At 38.6% G+C, this 15,962-nt stretch overlaps 1 protein-coding gene across 6 annotated transcripts; it reads right to left on the bottom strand.

Moving 5' to 3' along the window:
• Positions 1 to 711: 711 nt before the first annotated feature.
• git2b (G protein-coupled receptor kinase interacting ArfGAP 2b) lies at positions 712 to 15,726 on the bottom strand. Of its 6 annotated transcripts, none has more exons than XM_081355061.1 (20): positions 15,537 to 15,724; positions 13,438 to 13,571; positions 12,645 to 12,757; positions 12,455 to 12,560; positions 12,198 to 12,284; positions 11,379 to 11,509; positions 11,194 to 11,288; positions 11,058 to 11,103; positions 10,821 to 10,872; positions 10,614 to 10,686; positions 10,409 to 10,506; positions 10,203 to 10,314; positions 9,985 to 10,127; positions 7,917 to 8,069; positions 7,626 to 7,835; positions 7,346 to 7,435; positions 5,441 to 5,523; positions 5,157 to 5,348; positions 2,308 to 2,371; positions 712 to 2,176 (listed from the first exon to the last, which is right to left on the bottom strand). In XM_081355061.1, exons 1-20 carry the CDS (start codon positions 15,589 to 15,591, stop codon positions 1,997 to 1,999), a joined length of 2,217 nt encoding a protein of 738 aa, XP_081211187.1. In that variant the 5' UTR covers positions 15,592 to 15,724; the 3' UTR covers positions 712 to 1,996. The 6 variants fall into 6 exon arrangements, 5 of the variants coding, with proteins under 5 accessions (XP_081211187.1, XP_081211188.1, XP_081211189.1 ...); XM_081355062.1 differs by having other exon boundaries at positions 7,626 to 7,820; positions 15,537 to 15,716; XM_081355063.1 differs by lacking the exon at positions 7,346 to 7,435 and having other exon boundaries at positions 15,537 to 15,726.
• Positions 15,727 to 15,962: the final 236 nt, after the last annotated feature.

Here is a 15,962-nt window from a genome sequence, read left to right as displayed (position 1 = left end):
TCGCCACCGTTCGTTTCTAATTGAAATTCTTCCGGAATGTCGTGAAAAAATATTCAACAGGTGAGGGAGAGTTACTGACAAATTGACCGACTGAAGCAAACCCGAAGTGAGTTCAGTCAGTCACCGCAGTGAGGCCACAGCGTTAATAAATCATGACAGCATTTTAAATACCCTTCCTAATGAGAAATGGCATGCTATATGCTTTTAAATAATTCAATGGGTTGTATCCCGTTATAGGCTTAAACTTATCAATATACCTTGTGGCAATTTATAAAAGAGTGCAACAGAACAGTTTAAAAGGATAGATCACTAAAAAAAAAAAAAAGAAAATTCTGTCATCATTTACTCGCCCTCAAGTTGTTCCAAACCTGCATGAATTTCTTTCTTCTGCTGAACATAAAAAATATATATATATTTTGAAGATAGTCGGTGACCAAACAGTTGATGGGCCCCACTGACTTCCATAGTATTTTTTCCCCATACTATGAAAGTCAATATGGAGCCCATCAACTGTTTGTTTTCCCATATTCTTCGAAATATCGTCTTTTGTGATCAGCAAAATAAATTCATACAGGTTTGAAAGAACTTGAGGGTGTTAAACATTACAGAATTTTACATTTTTTTTTGGGTAAACTATCCCTTTAAGTTATGTCATTCTACAGTACATGCAAATAATTTATGAATATGCATTTAAAAAAAATGACAAGCTGTAGCTTGAGTACAATTAAAATTTATTATATTTAGTAACAAGACTGTGAAGCAGCATCAACTGCATGATGCATATCCCATATGAAGGCCGATGTGTCCTTCCAAATTGAGCAGGTAAGTGCATGTGTACACATCCACCAACTACTGGAGCAGGAAACAGGACAAGCTCGCACCAGATTAGTTGCATACATAACTGACAACCAGCAGCTTACATATATAACTTGTATATAAATATAATACAATGTACTGAATAATACAAAGCGATACCACATAATACCGGAATCAATAACACAGCAGCTGGTGGCCATTAGGCAATAGTTTGTGTTATTTGTATTATTTCAGACAAGGCAGCACATGAACACGTCCTTTGGACACACAAGAGCATCCCTAAAACATCAGACAGAGTGAATTCATAGTAAAAGGATTTCGTTTTACAGTTGCCTATGAATAAACTCTGACATTCTCTGATGCCCTGGACAAATGAAAACTTTCACACACATGCCTGGAATTAAGCTGCAAAGACTGAATCTTGAAAGAAATTCAAAGGGACAATCATTTGAACTGGATAACGATGAGGCACAAATGAATGAAAACTATTAATGGCGAAAATAAACATGACATTTTAAAATCATAAGCCGAGGGTGATGTGTCTGCATGTGTGAGGGACTTTATATTTAAGTGTATAATAGACACCCAAGCATACACACAAATGAGGTATAACAGCTCACATACTAAAGCACTCCATAATAAGACTATACACTGAATACTTAATACAATGGCAACACCAGGACGGGTAAGGTAGGATTTTGCAGCGAGGCTAAAGGTATTTATTGCACAAGAAATGAGGCATTGTGTGTCCTGACATCTACATCATGGTCACATTTTGAGCGAGCTGGTTTTCAAGACAGAAATACTTACTACGCCAGCTGAATTTCAGCAATAATAGCTGTTTATGATTTTCAGTTTTGTCTCACTTAAACTTCGTACATGGTATATCTGAAATGTGCAGGTAGGAAATGAGTAAAGGCCATGTTCTGTTTATCCACAAACAAGAGCAATACAGATATGACAAATCAGTTAATTAGCACCATGGGAAGCAAAACAAATATTAGTTTACATTATAAAACGGCACAGTAAAGCTAGGAAAAAAGAATAAAAATCAGGCCGCTGATTATCAAGGCTTTGTGCCCCGAAAGTTATGTTAGAAAAAAAAAATTGATCAATAATACTGGACAAGATAATAGCAAAGTGTACATGGTGAAAGGCGCTCAGCGACTCGTACTGTAACTCAGTTACTGTCTTTGGTAGTCACAGTAACTAGCTGTTTAGCCGCCTTGGCAATGTCGTAGGCACACTGAATAACTTGCTGGGAATCATGCGGTGTGACCTTTTGACATTCGCCCTGCAGACGGCTGGCACTGGAGGTCAAGAGGCGTAAGGATCCGCGAACGGTCTCGGAGGACGGCCTCTGTGATGGGAGACAATTTCAGAGCCGTATTAACCGCTTAGTGCTTGGAGTGGATGCAGAGACAATAAATAAAGATATAAAGGGTTATAATCTCCACTATGGCAAAGTTTCCTTATTGGCTCAAGGCTTACCTTAGGGAATAATGTAGCCATTTCTGTCACTGCTACAAGAATTCTCTCCGAACACAGGACAAAACTTGGACAAAGAAAGACAATGGAAAATGTAGTTTTTTTCTCTGATTAGATCAATTGTCATTTAAAATTATTATGATTCAAATATTAAATTGTATTATAAAAACTTGGCGAAGTAGAACCAAATAAACTCTCCTATTCTACTCTGCTGTACATAATTTTTTTTTTTTTTGTTAATTTATATATTATATATACATATGTGTATCTTATTCATATAATCTTTATTATTATTTTATTTTTTTACAATGTGTACTGTTGTTGTCTTGTAGTGGAAGCTTCTTCTGTCACCAAAACAAATTATAAAAATACTTTTCTGATTCTGATTTGGCTCCAATCATCCACACAAAAGCTTTGGACACACTACGACCCAATTCAGCCTCAAATAAAGAAAACGTATTAAATATCCATTTTATTTACAAATACAGGATTAAAGGGGTCATATAATGGTACATGCACTTTTACAAGTTGATTGTACTGAAATGTGTGTTGGCAGTGCCTGTACACAACCATCATAAAATGATAAAAATCCATCCAGTGTTTTTTTTTATCTTCTTATATGTTTCCCCCTCTCCTGAATCAAGCTGTTCGATTTTGTGACGTCACAAAATCGACGCCCCTCCCACAATGGTTGATTGACAGCAGCATTTCAACATAGACCCGCCCTCGTGAGCGAGCTGTCAATCATAGCCCGCGCCAACCGGCGCGTTCATTACTGATAGCTGGAGCACTGAGTAGAATGGCGTCTAAGCGATTGTGGTGTTCTGTTCTTGGGTGTAATAACGAACACAGCAGTCATTTTGATGTTCCTAAATCCGTACAGCTGAAGACGCAGTGGCTGAGTTTGTTTTCGAAGGGAATATTCTCCGCGATCAACGTCAATGCTTTCATGTTTGCGCGAATCATTTCACACACCAGACTGCTTTATAAACGAAGGTCAGTATAAAGCTGGTTTTGCTAAGAAGCTGCTCCTGAAAAAAGGATCGGTACCAACTATTCGTGTTCCTGCTGCACCTCCAGAAGAAGTGAGTGAGTGTAACGTTTTATTAACCTTTATATTAATCTTTATATTAATCTTTGCAAATCGCTTGCTGCACGCTTCACGATGAATGCGGCTGTTTACACTCAGGTTAGTGCTGGGCGGTTTACCGGTTCATACCGAATACCGGTTTTTATTTTTGTTACGATATATATTTTTAATATACCGCAATACCGGTGTACCTATGTCGCTTTAATCGGAACGCGGCGCTGCGCGACACACTCTCATTTACAACACAGGTCTGCGGCGCATTACAGCTGCGACAAAGTTTTATTCCGTCCTCCACGCGGTGCGTCAAAATAGACTAGGCTCCTATATTTAGAAATAGACTAGGCGCGGAGAGCCGCTTCTGGGAAGCTTCGATCTGAAATACAAGCATTGACTAGAATGGGCACGAGACGTGTGGGGGTGAGAGTGTCTTTTTTCTCGCGGCGCGCGTGTTTTTGTAACGTATCTGAAGTGAACTGACGGTCTTTAGAAAAGTTTCTTTGTTATCACGACTGAATCTTTCTTTATCTTTCCTGATAAAGCAGTGTTTATGAGCGTTGCTGCCTTGTGTACAGCCGTTACCGGGGAAACCACTGTTTCTGCCGCTCCTAAAGCGCGTCCTGCTGGCACCTCTTTGTAAACAGCCTTGCAAACCTGTATTATTAATATTAGTGTGGATTTTTTCTATAATATTCACTCATGACAATAAAATAGGGCATTATAAGTAAATAAACTGCAGTATTTTCTCTCTCACTCAGTAGAAAATGTGGTTAACACCCATCATGCTTGAAAAAAAAAAAAAAACGGTAAAAACCGTGAAACCGGTATAATTTAGAAAAAAACCGTGATGTTGATTTTTGGTCAAACCGCCCAGCACTAACTCAGGTACATTACGGCATGTTTTCTATGTATGACATTCTCAATATAATTCATAATCCCATGTTTATAATAAACAACGCATTATGGTTATTGTGTTAAATTGTGTTACAAACGGTGTACACACAGAACAGAGGGGCGGGGTGAGCAAAGCTCATTATCATTTAAAGACACATGCACTTAAACAGCGTGCTGAAAACAGAGCTGTTTTTGACCAGGTAAAATTAGTGTTTTCTTACAATACTAATGAGAATTTAATTAAAGTATATTACAAACTTTTAATTTAGACCCTAAAGAATCATATTAGCTTGTACAAAAATGACATTATATGACCCCTTTAAAACAAGGGTACGAAAAGCCCTTTTTGATAATTAGTGGTTCTTGATGTTAAAAAAACTCCCCAAAACCACAATAACCACATGTGACTTGTTTTGCACTGTGAAAGGACAGCTAAAGTGCAGATCTTGGTGAGTGAAATGCTAACCTAAGGTATCGTTCTCCCATGACTGCATAATGATCATCACAGACCTGAGACCGAATGCCAGCGCAAGTTGAACAACAAAGGCTCCCAGTGTTCAGAATATTGGATTCAAATGACTGTTCCTGATACTTATGTGAATACTGAATATACTGCATGCAGTAAACTCAGCAAGAAAGACAAACATAAGCCATTTGTGGATCTACACGTATCCTTCCAACATGGCCATGTGTTGTTATATCCCAGCTGTGTTGACACAATTCCATCACTTGCTTAACAGACAAAAGAGACACTGTGTCACTAGGGCTGAGCCACTGAAGTCTCCGACTGGAGAATGGGTCCTTTCACCCCTTTCACCCCACTAAACCTACCCAGGCTGTCGCCACGCAAAGGCCAGACAAATTTTCTTACCTCTCATGTTTATTTTCCTGTGCAGCTCTGAGTAATTCCTGGATGTTCTTAGTGATCAGCTCTGTTTTGCTGATGACATCCTCTGTGCACGGTAGAGTCGAATCACACTCGCCCTCAGACAGGTTTTCTGATTGTGGCACTGTACCGTCACCCGGCCAGCCACTCGCCCTGGAGAAGTTACTCAGTGTTGACCTGTGGGGAAGGTGGAAAGCATTCACCGTTAAAAAATAAATACATGTTGTTTTTTTTTGTTTTTTTTTTACAACAAAAGGTGAAAGACAAACCCGGATTCTTCCATCTCAATGTGGTTCAGTGCATTATCATAGTCACTTTCTGGCATGCCGCTCTGGGCGTCCAAGGTGGATCCCTGTAACAGGAGTAGAGTCACAGTGAGCTTTCTGCTTAAACAAGGGATGCAACCTGTGACTGACAACTGGTGCTTACTCAAAGCTTGAAGAGACAGCAAACAATCATGCTTTTGGTGTAGAATCAAAACATCAGCATAACAGCTGTAAAGTAAGGTCAGAAACATACTTTGCGCTAGCAGTCAAATGCAGACGCTTGGCCAACACGTCGTAAATACTTAATGTGTTCTCGCATTAACAATGCAGTAACAAACCCTCGAGACTCAAGGGGGGCGATAGAGTTACCGTCAAACATCTGCCCTATTTAACTGCCCTGCATTGTTATTCAGGTAGCTAGCTATAAACATGTTCAAATAAATGTAACTTCCTCAAACTGTTGCTCCACCAGCAATGCCAATATCATGGGTTCAATTCTCAGGGCATGCATGAACTGATAAAATGTATAGGCCTACTATGGAAGTAAAATAATGAAAAATGTTTTTGAAACAAAAAAGCTTGCTGAATTGCACTACTTGAAAAAAATATGCATTGCATTTACCCTGCTTTCATTTTAATGCATTGTATTTTCAGGGCTTGCATTTTTATGGGCTGAATTGTATATTTAAACTGTGAATATTTCAATTCAAAACATTTCACACACGTTTTCATTATTAAAAATTCAATAATCCATATTCACCTTCCAGATTTCACTTCCAAAATGTTCATTCTGTTTAAAAATACAACCTATAATATTCGAGAGGCAATTTTTGGTCCATTTTATTTCGCTTTACAAATTCGCTTCAACAGAAAATTCAACATTTGACATCCGGGAACGGCAGGAATATCAGTAGATTGTCGATTGATAATCACCATATCTGTTAGTCGGCCTCACGAGCAGGGGGCGCAAGCGGCTGTTGATGAAGAAAACTATAGAGCAACGGGTGAAAGAGTCATTCATTCATAAAACGGATTTACAGAAATGGAACAAGCGGTAAGTATTTGTGATGATTATCAGGGCCAGTTATGGAAAAGCTGATAAAGACACAAAAGTGGTCAAATATCGAAGCTGGAGTCTTAAACCTTTCTAATGATGCTCAGTTTGTCCAGATCAAGTAAGAGTGTGATGTTTTAACGAGTAATGAATGTTGAACAACAATAATCTGGGGCCGTCTGCGATCCCGTGACGCGAAAGGGTTTACACAGAATTAACATTTTGGAAGTGGAATCTGGAAGGTGAATATGGATTATTGAGTTTTTAATAATGAAAACGTGTCTGAAATGTTTTGAATATTCACATTTTTAAATATTCAAAGCTTAAATATACAATCATGTTGAATTTCAGCCCATAAAAATGCAAGCTCTGAAAATACAATGCATTAAAATGCAAGCAGGGTTAATGCAATTTTTTCAAGTACTGCAATTCAACAAGCTTTTTGTTTCAAAAACATTTGTCATTATTTTACTTCTATAGTATACCTTCAATGCAATCTAATTCACTTTGAATAAAAGCATCTGCACAAAAAAGCATGGATTGCATTCTGATACATTTCAAACGATGGGCGGCATCAAACTTGTGTAGCTGGAAGCGTTTGCATTCACGTACTTGCATAGAGTATGTTTCAGGTCTGAGATATCAGAGAGCCAGTGACTGCTTCACACATCAAGCAGAGTGGTGAGTAATGTTAATTGCTGGCGTCTCTCGCTGCATATACGGTTTAAAGTTAGTAATCCAGCTGAGGAACACGTTGTCCATTGGTTGGACAGATCTGATTCATGCACTGAGTGAATGGGGGACAGGAGAAGATAAGCCCTTCCAACAGCCTGTTCACTGAGCAGGTACTTCACCCTTTGGGTTATCTCATCCCAGGACCAGGACAGAGTTGAGGGGAACGTGGGAAGGGAGGAGAAGGCAGTCACCGAGGGACCCTTCCCAATCTAGAAAGGGTTCAGATTATGTTTTGAGGGATTTTTTTTTTTAATTATGAATGCACAAAAAGAGAAGAGGGGTTATCAAATCATACCTGAAGTGATGATTTCACTGGGTTACCAACTGAGTTAAAACCAAAGGAAATAATGAAACGGGAGCACCAAAACCAATTTTGGCTTTGGTTCGGTTTGTACTTACATTAGATGGCAGTGGTTGGAGAGTCAGAGTTGTGTCAGGGTGGACGGTCTCTCCTCTAGGGTGGTACTGCCTAGGACCTGAACCAGTCTCATACATCGACATGGCCCTACAGCCGCGTGGAGGTGCCCTCTGCGGGAGATCCTGCGACCTTGCCAAACTGTTTGGAGTTTGCCATTTCAGAGTGCTGTTCTCATTCTGGAGGGAGTTTAACTGAAATGAAGACACTAAGCGGAGTCAGACACTTTCAGCTACAGCAGTGATGGAGTGTCGGACTGCAATCTGACCTCTTACCTTGCTTTGCATGAGTCTCAACTCCTCACTAAGATGGCAGTTGACCTTGAGGAGCTGCTGGATCTTTGCTTCAGAGGCATTGAGGGCACTTTTCACTTCCATGAACTCCTGAACGGTGATCGGGCTGTCCGACAAGTCTGAGGACTCTGAGCTCTGATAAGAAAGATCACAGTTAGTTTTGATCTCACACACTATTAAGCGGGCCTGTCGCGATAATTACTATATTGACTTATCAATATAGGAGGTGACCTCGTTCAAAATGTTTTACATACATATAAAATTTCAAATATTTGTTGAATAAAAAAAACCCATCCACATTTGAATGCAAAAACTGTGCATTCTAATTTTTTTTGTGTCACGAGGCGTGCGAGACATGATGATGACATAACTGATACGGTTTGTTTTTGTTAGCTTATCCAGTATACAGTGCATTGCGGCTGCATTGTTAAATTGAAAAATTATAAAAACCAAAAATCAAAAATCTTGCAACGACATACTTGAGTGTTTTTTCATCATCTGGAAACATTGTCAACAAAAAGTGCTCAGCACTTGCTGCAGATCAAGTTGACAATATGTAGATGTGTAGTGAGTAGAAGTGGATTGTTTCTGAATGGCAGTTTGCTATTTTGTGTTCATGTAGTACATTACGCTGTCTGTTGAAGCGTGTTTTCTCAGGTTAGTGATGCACTTACAGTTTTATGCACTTTTGTTACCTAATTTTCCTTGCATGCACATTAAGTAAATTATATTTTATTTAAGAACAATTGTTTAAAAAGTTAGTACACTTTAAAAAGTGAATGTCATTTCATTTCAATAAAAGATGCATGCTTGATTGCTTGATTGTTTATATTTGCTTATTGTGCTCGCTTGCGCCCTCTTGTGGGCATAGGAGACAACATAGTACTTTTTTCTTTTAACATTAAGGGATAGTTCACCCAAAAATGAAAATTAGCCCATGATTTACTCACCCTGAAGCCATCCAACATGTATATGACATTCTTCTTTCAGACGAATACAATTGGGAGTTATATTAAAAAATGTCCTGGCTCTTCCAAGCTTCATAATGGCAGTGAATGGCTGTATGTCTTTGGAAGTCCATCAAAGCACATATATTCATTATTAAAGTGCTCCACGTGTCTCTGGGGGTTAATAAAGGCCTTCTGAAGTGAAGCGATGCGTTAGTGTAAGAAAAATATCCAAAATATTCTCTCTCTGTCGGAGGTGAAAGCGAGACTTCCTCACACACAGAGCAGACACTGACAGGTACATAGTTTTTCTATGTAAACGTGCGCTAGACAGACGCGTTTAAACGTTGCACTTGCATCTTTTGCAGCGTCTCGTGCACAACATGGCTTTATAAACACACAGCGCTCAAGTTAAAAGAAGTTCAACTTTTAAAAAACATGTCTCTAGAAAAATACTAGTTGCCTGTTGAGACATTTGTGCTTTTGTTCATATGGATATCGGGCCGCTAAATAGGGTTTGTGTTTTTCAGCAATAGTGTGCACCCCACTTTACTGAGAAAAGGAGGTCTGGGAAAAACCTGTAGATGGAAAATCTCCACACAAGTGCCTTTTTGTTATGACCTTTAAAGGTCTGACATTGTCAAACATGTTTTTTTCTGCTTTTTGCAAAAGTTTAATTTATTTAGGATAAAAATTAATATCTAAATGAAGAGTTCAGATGCAAAAGCCTCTAAGTGCCATCTGAAATTTTCTTCTAGAATGATCATTTTCATAAAGCTTGTATATTTAAGTTCAGTAATTTCACTTAAATGACAATTAATAGGTAATATGCATTGCCATTTAAGTGAAATTATTGAACTTAAATATACAAGCTTGATAAAAATGATCATTCTAGAAGAAAATTTCAGATGGCACTTAGAGGCTTTTGCATCTGAACTCTTCAAATATTCTTAAGAATCAAAAGAATCAAAATTATTTGGAAGTATGTACTTGCATTATTATGCTGTTATTTTAGTGGCATTAAAATGACAATAATAATGTTATTCGCAATTATTCCTGGGACAATATGACTATTACGCATCCAGAGAAACTCAACAATTTACCTTGGTCCTCTCGTCTTTTCCAGATGTTGGTTCTTGCTCAGTATCCTCATCTGATGCTACACTGTCATAATCAGGCTGGTCCATCTCAGGACTTTCACTGCCATGACGGTTCCCAATGTCCTTCAGAATTAACTCCACATTATCTAGGAAGAAACAAAGGGTGGAAGTTGAACTTTATGCATCATACAGTTCATGACAAACCCAAGACCTTTCATCACCTTTGACATTATCAGGAGAATTTCCTTGCTGACGGCGTTTGGCATCAGTTAAAATATCAATGACCAGCGTGGCAAACTCATGTGCATTGAACCTTGCGAGTTTCTGGCGTCCCTGCAACATAAATACCACAAACCGAGGGAAACTCAAACATGATCAAATCAACTCAATAATTTTAAAAGGAGTGTGCGCATCTGTGTCAATGTACCTGATTCCTAGTGGAAGAATATTCAGGGTTGACAGGGAGGAAAGGTACCACCGTGGTGTCAGTTACCAAAGTGCTGTGGTTCTGCGTTGCAAGCCAGACTACAATAGCAAAAGAATGACACCATTATTCAAAATGTTAGGATAAAATCAGAATTTGTACTTTTAGAGACAAATTTACAGATATCAGGCTATTACGCTTCTCTAACCTGCATCTGTTTCCCTTCTGTCAACTTCATCGTACACATCCATGGCTAGTTCTTCAAATTGATGATTACTGAGCTGAAAGCACCACAGCAAGGTTATTTTGCTGTATACAGCTAATTTTAGGTGTCAGAATAGGTGTTGGAATAAAAATGTAATGAGCAACCCCACCATGCATGGAGACAAAAACAGTAAACTACTGTACAACTTACGGACTGAAGCTTCTTCTTTGCTGCTTTGGCCAGTTCTGACAAGTCAAGACTGCTGTATGTAAAATAAAATAAAGAGAGCCATTATCATCAGATCATAACTTACTGTAGTAAGACAAGCAAGTGCCATTTCCATACTTACACATTTCTTATCCATATGAAGCCAGCAATGAAAACAAATTATGCAGTTAAGTATTTTAATAAACTACAGACATGATACAAAAAGAGAGCTTATCCTACCTGTCTGCTATATGAGGAATTATAAAGTGTTGCCCGCTTTTGTGATCTGAGGAAAACAAGAAGCCATTTTCTTTCCAGGATCTCAAATCTGTGAGGTACATGCTGTGCTGTCATTACAAAGATACTGATGACTGACCTGGCTTTCTTCCGCACAGATAGAACGCTAGTCTGTCTGTCAGCTCAAACTGGATCTCCACCAGTCTGTCTGCGAGTTCCTGGTGTCCTGCCTGCCTATTGTGAGACATAACAGAAAACAGAACTTAAACATCACTGAAAATTATTCATATTTGTACTGATCCCTCAAATCTGCATCTCTCTCACCTGGCGTAGTCAACAGGAGTCTTCCCAGAACTGTCTTGTGCTCCAGGATCGGCTCCATAAACAGTAAGCAGTTCTGCCTGTAGCAGCTGACCTGCTTTAGCTGCCACATGTAATGGAGTATTTCCTTTCTCCTGAAGAAAACAAATGACATTCATTAGAGTAATTCAGTCAGGGACAATAAACTAAACTCCTGCTATGGTGCGCATGGAATAAATACCAAAGAAAGCAAAATAATGATATCTTTTTCCACTTTAGCGGTGGATCGACATGAAGGCATCCACCTATACTGCCATGCAAAACACAGTATTTACACATTTTGTCAAAATTGGGTTCTGATATCAGTGGGCCAGATTTCCTAACAGCTTTCTCCAGCGCAAACCCTCTTTTGGTGTTAAAAAACTACTGTCAGGATTTACTAAAGACACACAGTGAAAAGTTAGTGCTGAAAAGGCGTGGACAGTTATTTTTCTGGCTGACCTTATTGCAAATGCATTTGTATGAGTTTCCCTTTCAGACACAAGATTTATGGGAGGAGATTATTTAAATGAATCATGCAAGGTGATTTACTAAGGTTTAAACTAGTCAATTTAATGTTATTTGTGCCATTATTTTCCACCCAAAAAAGGCATGTCTTAATTAAACCAGATGCTAATTTGCACTGCTCTTGGTAGATTGTGTTAGTCATTATGGAAATGATCCGGCTGCGTCTGTGTTCTTTAATTTGCATGTCATGAGTAGAGCACTATTTTTTATATTACATAAACTAGAACTTTAGCATTTTCAAAACTTAGCAATATCCTTATGGTCTTTGAAACTTACTGGATGGAAAAAGTTAGCCTGTGCTCCCAGCGACAACAGCCTCAGACACGTTTCCAAATTGCCGGTTCTCACACTAGAGTGAAGTTGCTAAAAAAAAAACAAGAGTGAAACCATGGTTTCATTTGTGGTTTTGGTCTCAAGACCTCTGAAGACCACATCAGATGTAGATCTTCAATAAGCCTTGTTTGAGTCTCATTTTCATCTCAGAGATTCTTGTCCAGTCCAGTTCGTTCATTTTTATTAAGTAGTATTCTTACCTTGCTGAGGTCTTTGGCAGTGACACTGTCATCTTCTCTACATGGCATTCGATGAACAAAAGCCAACATTTGATATTTAGCCTTTATGAAATCTGTTTTGTTAGGGCTGAGAGAGAAGTAAATGATTAAGTGAGCATGTTTAAGCTGAGAGACTCGCTTAGCTCTAAATGTCATGATATATGGGACTCACTGGACTTTGTCCTGAGGATTGGCTTTGCGTTTTCCACTCATGATGGAAGATGGATCCAGAAGGCTGTGTTCCCAGATTGAATTTGCTCCATTATTGTACAGGGACTTCACCATCTATGGATAAACACCAAACACTTCACCTCAACTTTCATTAACTTTCACTTAAGACAAGAAATGAACACACATAAAACACTGCAATGATGTTCCTGTGACTCCAGCGTCAGCAAGACACATGAGCAGTGTCTAGACACTTCAATGAAAAAAAAGAACAAGAAAAAGAAATACTACGGAAGTCATTGGGCCCATCAACTGTTGGTTACTGACATTCTTCAAAATATGTTTAGTGTTCAACAGAAGAAAGAAAGTCATAGAGGTTTGGAACAATTTGAGGGCGAGTAAAGAATGACAGTATTGAAATTTTTGGGTGAACTCTTCCTTTAAGCATAAACCAATCCTTAAACCAAAGACAGATACATTAATGATTAGGTTTTGACATCACTACTGGGCAATAATCAGATTTTTTTAACAAAGTCATGTAAACACGGTTGCATTACCAGGCTATTGGTTTGCATGTAAACCAGGACAAGAGGTTAATTCAAGAATCTGAATGCTCATTGTCTTGCGGTGTGGTGCAGGACGCCGACGAGAGAAAATACGCAGGAACACTACATTCTATTTCTGTTTGAGGAACTGAGATACAATGCCTCATTTCCTTTTAATGAACCTCAGGAAACATGAAACATAATGCAAAGCAAAGCGGCTCCACATTAAGAGCACGCAAAATGGGTCTTCACCTGTAGCTGTGAGGAGGGCCACAAAGTTTGGGTCAGGTGCCGGACCTGAGAGCTGTGGCGGCCCAGACCTCGGTGAATACTGCAGCATTCATCGCAGATCAGAACTCCACGATTGATAGAGGCCCAACGAGGATCTAAGAAAGAGAAAAGAAAAGCTTTGTTCCTCAAGTATTGCAAATTCTGCTTAAAAGGCAGATCTCAACATTATACATTCTTCCTCTCTACACGCCTACTGTCAAAAACTTGCCAAATCTATGACAAATGTATAAAGGCCCATTCACACCAAGATCGATAACTAAAGATAACTATATCAGTGTACACCCCGGCGGACGATATCGTTCTGTTTATTCTACGCGCGTGCTTGTCTGCCGCTTTAAATGCTCAAGCTTGTTAGAGCAGGATTGATTCTGATTGGCTGTCAATGCTTATATCATTCATCAGCTGGATAAAATCGTTCTGAAAATGATTCCGACTACATAGTTTCTCTGTGCCGTTATTGTTATAGCTATAGCTGTGGTGTTAACTCTGTTATTCTGTAATAATGAGAACGATTTTTACACCTATATTTTCATCGATTTCTTTATAGTTATTCTTCTTGGTGTGGACGGGACTTAAAGGAGAACTCCGGTCAATTTTAACATTGAGCTAATTTTATTGTAAATTTGGAGTGCTGTCAATACAGAGAACAACGACAAAAATCGGTGTTGCCTACACCGTGTTATCCTCTTTTTAAAATTTGCACCCTGTTGACTTCAATGGGGCAAGTTTTAAACTTGCTTTTAGCCTCTTAACATCCTTGATGTGTCATTACAAGTGCCCAGCTAATGTGAGTGATTCCTTCAGAGTGATCACGGGTGAATCTGACTGCAGTAGATGTGAAAGATATTAATAAAAATGATGTTATTTCAGCCAGCGCACATACCTGTATTTTCTTCCTGTTTCCTGTAACTCGACAATCGATTACTATGGACTTCGACCGAAAACAGGATGTAAATACAGGTATGTGCGCTGGCTGAAATAACATAATTTTTATTAATATCTTTCACATCTACTGCAGTCAGATTCACCCGTGATCACTCTGAAGGAATCACTCACATTAGCTGTGCACTTGTAATGACACATCAAGGATGTTAAGAGGCTAAAAGCTGGTTTAAAACTTGCCCCATTGAAGTCAACAGGGTGCAAATTTTAAAAAGAGGATAACACGGTGTAGGCAACACCGATTTTTGTCGTTGTTCTCTGTATTGACAGCACTCCAAATTTACAAAAAAATTAGCTCAATGTTAAAATTGACCGGAGTTCTCCTTTAACGCTGAGCCTTTGTACAAATGGCCAGATGTGCTAGTTTCCATGGAAGCATGGAAGATGCTCTCAAGATCATTTTCAAATAATGCAGGAGAACATGCTCATCAGAATTTAAGTTCTACTGTCATTGAAGGAACAGTATCTTATTTAATGCATAATATATATATATATATATATATATATATATTTTTTTTTTTTTTTACAGGTTAACAACAAACACCATTTTAAACTTAATAGTCAGATAAAGCCAAAATAGTAAATTAATGTAGATAATTTAGACCAGTTGGATCACAATACAACGGTACTTAAATATAATAGCCTAAATAATAATATTATATTATATAAGTTATTTAAGATCAGTGTTTTATTATAATAAATAACAATACCGTTATGATAACAGAAACTAGGGATTTCGGTGGAAACTATGGTTACCATGGTGTATCTTTGTTAGGTCTTCCCTGCTTAATGAATTAAAGATGCGTCTTTACCTCAAAGTAAAAAATTGGGAGACTATAGTTTATTGGTTGATCTGAATGTAAAAATTAGTTTTTAAAAGCGAGGGCCTGACCATCATCAGTTAGCGGTATTTTCCAATGGGAATATCGGGACTGTCCTTCAACCGCGTTATGTTTTATTCAGAAACCAGTATCCGTGTAATCCGTGAGTATTATTACTGTGTTGGCTAAGGCTTGAGAATAATCTCAAATAAATTCAGTTTATAAACATCTGTCTTAATAAAACACTGCAAGATCACATAGGCACTGTCTGTTTCGTGTTTGTTTTGTTTGTCTTACCGGTCGAGCTGCAGTCTGCGCAGACCTCTCTGTTTCGCGCTCTAATGGACATCATACAGCTGCTTTACACGACAATATAAAACATTAATGTGCTTAACACATTAATGAGGGAGAGAGACAGATGTGGGGAGGACGTGTTTTCCCTTGTTCCTCCTTATATGACGCCTTTTTTTTACTTCCTGGAAGAGGAGGAGATCAGCAGTCATGGGCGGGTGTTCTTCAATATGACACCGCGACGCGACCAGCTCCGAACGCGCCCATTATCAACTGACCAATAACGTGCTGGTTCGTCGCGTCGTGTTACTTTTCGTTTTACCTTCATGAGGGTAGGCTACTTTTAAACTATATAAACACAAACGAGAGAAAAGGAGAGGAAATGACATTTCAAATATCTGGAGGATTTGTCACTTTCTGTGGGTTTAGGCC

This window comes from Scardinius erythrophthalmus (genome assembly GCF_964197995.2).
Source record: "Scardinius erythrophthalmus genome assembly, chromosome: 23".
In the NCBI taxonomy this organism is placed as follows: domain Eukaryota; kingdom Metazoa; phylum Chordata; class Actinopteri; order Cypriniformes; family Leuciscidae; genus Scardinius; species Scardinius erythrophthalmus.
Note: the sequence above shows the minus strand (reverse complement) of the source record. Positions and strands in the feature narration are given on the sequence as shown.